This window comes from Watersipora subatra, chromosome 8 (genome assembly GCF_963576615.1).
Source record: "Watersipora subatra chromosome 8, tzWatSuba1.1, whole genome shotgun sequence".
Classification (NCBI taxonomy): Eukaryota; Metazoa; Bryozoa; class Gymnolaemata; order Cheilostomatida; family Watersiporidae; genus Watersipora; species Watersipora subatra.
Window position 1 is genome coordinate 16,395,686 of NC_088715.1, and position 2,001 is coordinate 16,397,686.

At 40.7% G+C, this 2,001-nt stretch overlaps 1 protein-coding gene across 1 annotated transcript; it reads left to right on the forward strand.

Annotated features, from left to right (window-relative positions):
- Positions 1-639: 639 nt before the first annotated feature.
- Positions 640-1,644, forward strand: LOC137402327 (uncharacterized). Its single transcript, XM_068088825.1, has one exon. The coding sequence runs from the start codon at positions 640-642 to the stop codon at positions 1,642-1,644; it is 1,005 nt and encodes a 334-aa protein (XP_067944926.1).
- Positions 1,645-2,001: the final 357 nt, after the last annotated feature.

Below are 2,001 nucleotides of genomic sequence, written 5' to 3' on the forward strand. Positions count from 1 at the left end.
CCTGTAACCTCTCGTACTTCCCGTAACCTCTCGTAGCTACCTGTAACTACCATGACCTCGGGCATTAGCGTAGCCCGCGGCCCACCAGCTCGATTATACAACAATTGGTTTGTTGTTTGAGGTGATGTTATTGCCAGTGTTATATTTAGATTACGTTTAGTTAGTTTCGCTTTCAGTTAAATTCGGAAATACGTATGTGCGTGACATGCGCAAAGCATTCATGAAAACTCGTGCTAGATAACTGGTTGTCCTTTTAGCATGCTTCTGTTATTAACAAATATATAACCAATCAATAACATCTAACAAGCTAACATATAACATGGTGTCAGGGCACTGAACCCAAGGCAAGAATTGCTGTGTCGACTAGGCAACCCTGATTGTCTAGACACAGCACGGAGGCTATTGAGCTAAGTATTCCGGTGATATGGTGTATATTGTGAAGCTGAGAAGGGCTATTATAGGCGCAGACAGAAAGAATTTACCCGTCTATTTCGCGATCAATGATATATCATTGTGACAATCCGAATCTATGCTGATGTTTAGTTCCTTGGCTTATAGATACATTATATTTAGTAAATATTTTATTTGTGTTATTGGCAAGCTTATATTTTTGCGTTTTATTGCAAGGGCTTTGCAAACATGTCGGAAGACGCACAAACTGACACACCAGCGGCACAACAGCCTAGAGTGCCTCCACTGAGAATTAAAGTTGACAATCCTAAGTCTCTTGATTTTGCTAACGCTGCTACTGAATGGTCTGACTGGCTCAGACGCTTCAAGAGGTTTTGCAATATAAGTGGATTGGCATATCAAAGCAATGAAGTGCAGGTTGACACTCTTTTGTACATTATGGGGCGAGAGAGTGATGACATATATGATCAGTTGGAGTTTGATGAAGAAGAAGAGAGGACACTTGATGTTGTTACAGAAGCGTTTACTCAGTACTTTCAGCCACGAAGGAATGTTTTGCACTATAGAACTCAATTTTATCAACGTAAACAAGGCGCTGATGAAAGTGCTGAAGAGTACATTAGGGCCATACATGCATTGGCATCTAAATGTAGATTTAGCACCGGGCTTACACAAACTGACATGGTCAAAGATAGGCTCCTTTCTGGAATGATAGATACATCATTGAGCTCTGAACTTCAACTTAATGAGGATGTTTCACTAGCCACAGTCACCTCTAAAATGAGAGCTAAAGAAACTATTTCAATGCAAATGCAAAATGAAACTAAAGTAGCTGCTGTTAAGCTAGGTTCATCAAAGTCAAAATTCAATAAAGCAGGCGTTTCTAAACAGGCAGGAGGCATAATACGTGATTGCCGATACTGTGGTAGATCACATGCTCCTCGTTCATGTCCCGCGTTTGGTAAAAATTGTAAACTGTGCGAAAAACCCAATCATTTTGCAGCTGTTTGCAAGCAGAAACTCCGACAAACCGATGAGGTGACTGTAGACAGAGAAAATTCCGAATATTCAGATCAATTTTTTATACAGTCTAGTGATACGGTACATGCTATTGAACAGAGTTCTTATAGGAGTGTATTTGTCGATGGTTTTTTGCTAGATGATGGTTGTGATGTCTCTAGTGTTGATAGTGAATGGCTAATCGAGCTTGTGTGTAATGGAAATGACATTTGATGACCAAAGTTGATACTGGTGCACAAACTAATGTTATACCGTACGCTGAGCTTCAGAGAATCTCACCAAAGGCTTCCATTACACCTAGTTTAACCCGTTTGACTGCATACTCGGGTCATGCGCTGCCCGTTATAGGAGTGGCGCGTATTGAGCTTTGTTACAATGGAAAATCTTATACAATACCATTTCATGTGCTAGAACAGGGGTTAAAAGCAAAAACTTTGCTAGGCTTTCCTTCAATCAAACAACTAGGGTTACTAGGGGCTGCTGTATCACTAGTTAACAAAGATGACCCAGACTGTCACAAATCAGAGATAGCAAACCGGTTCCCAGAAGTGTTTACAGGGCTAGGCAAGT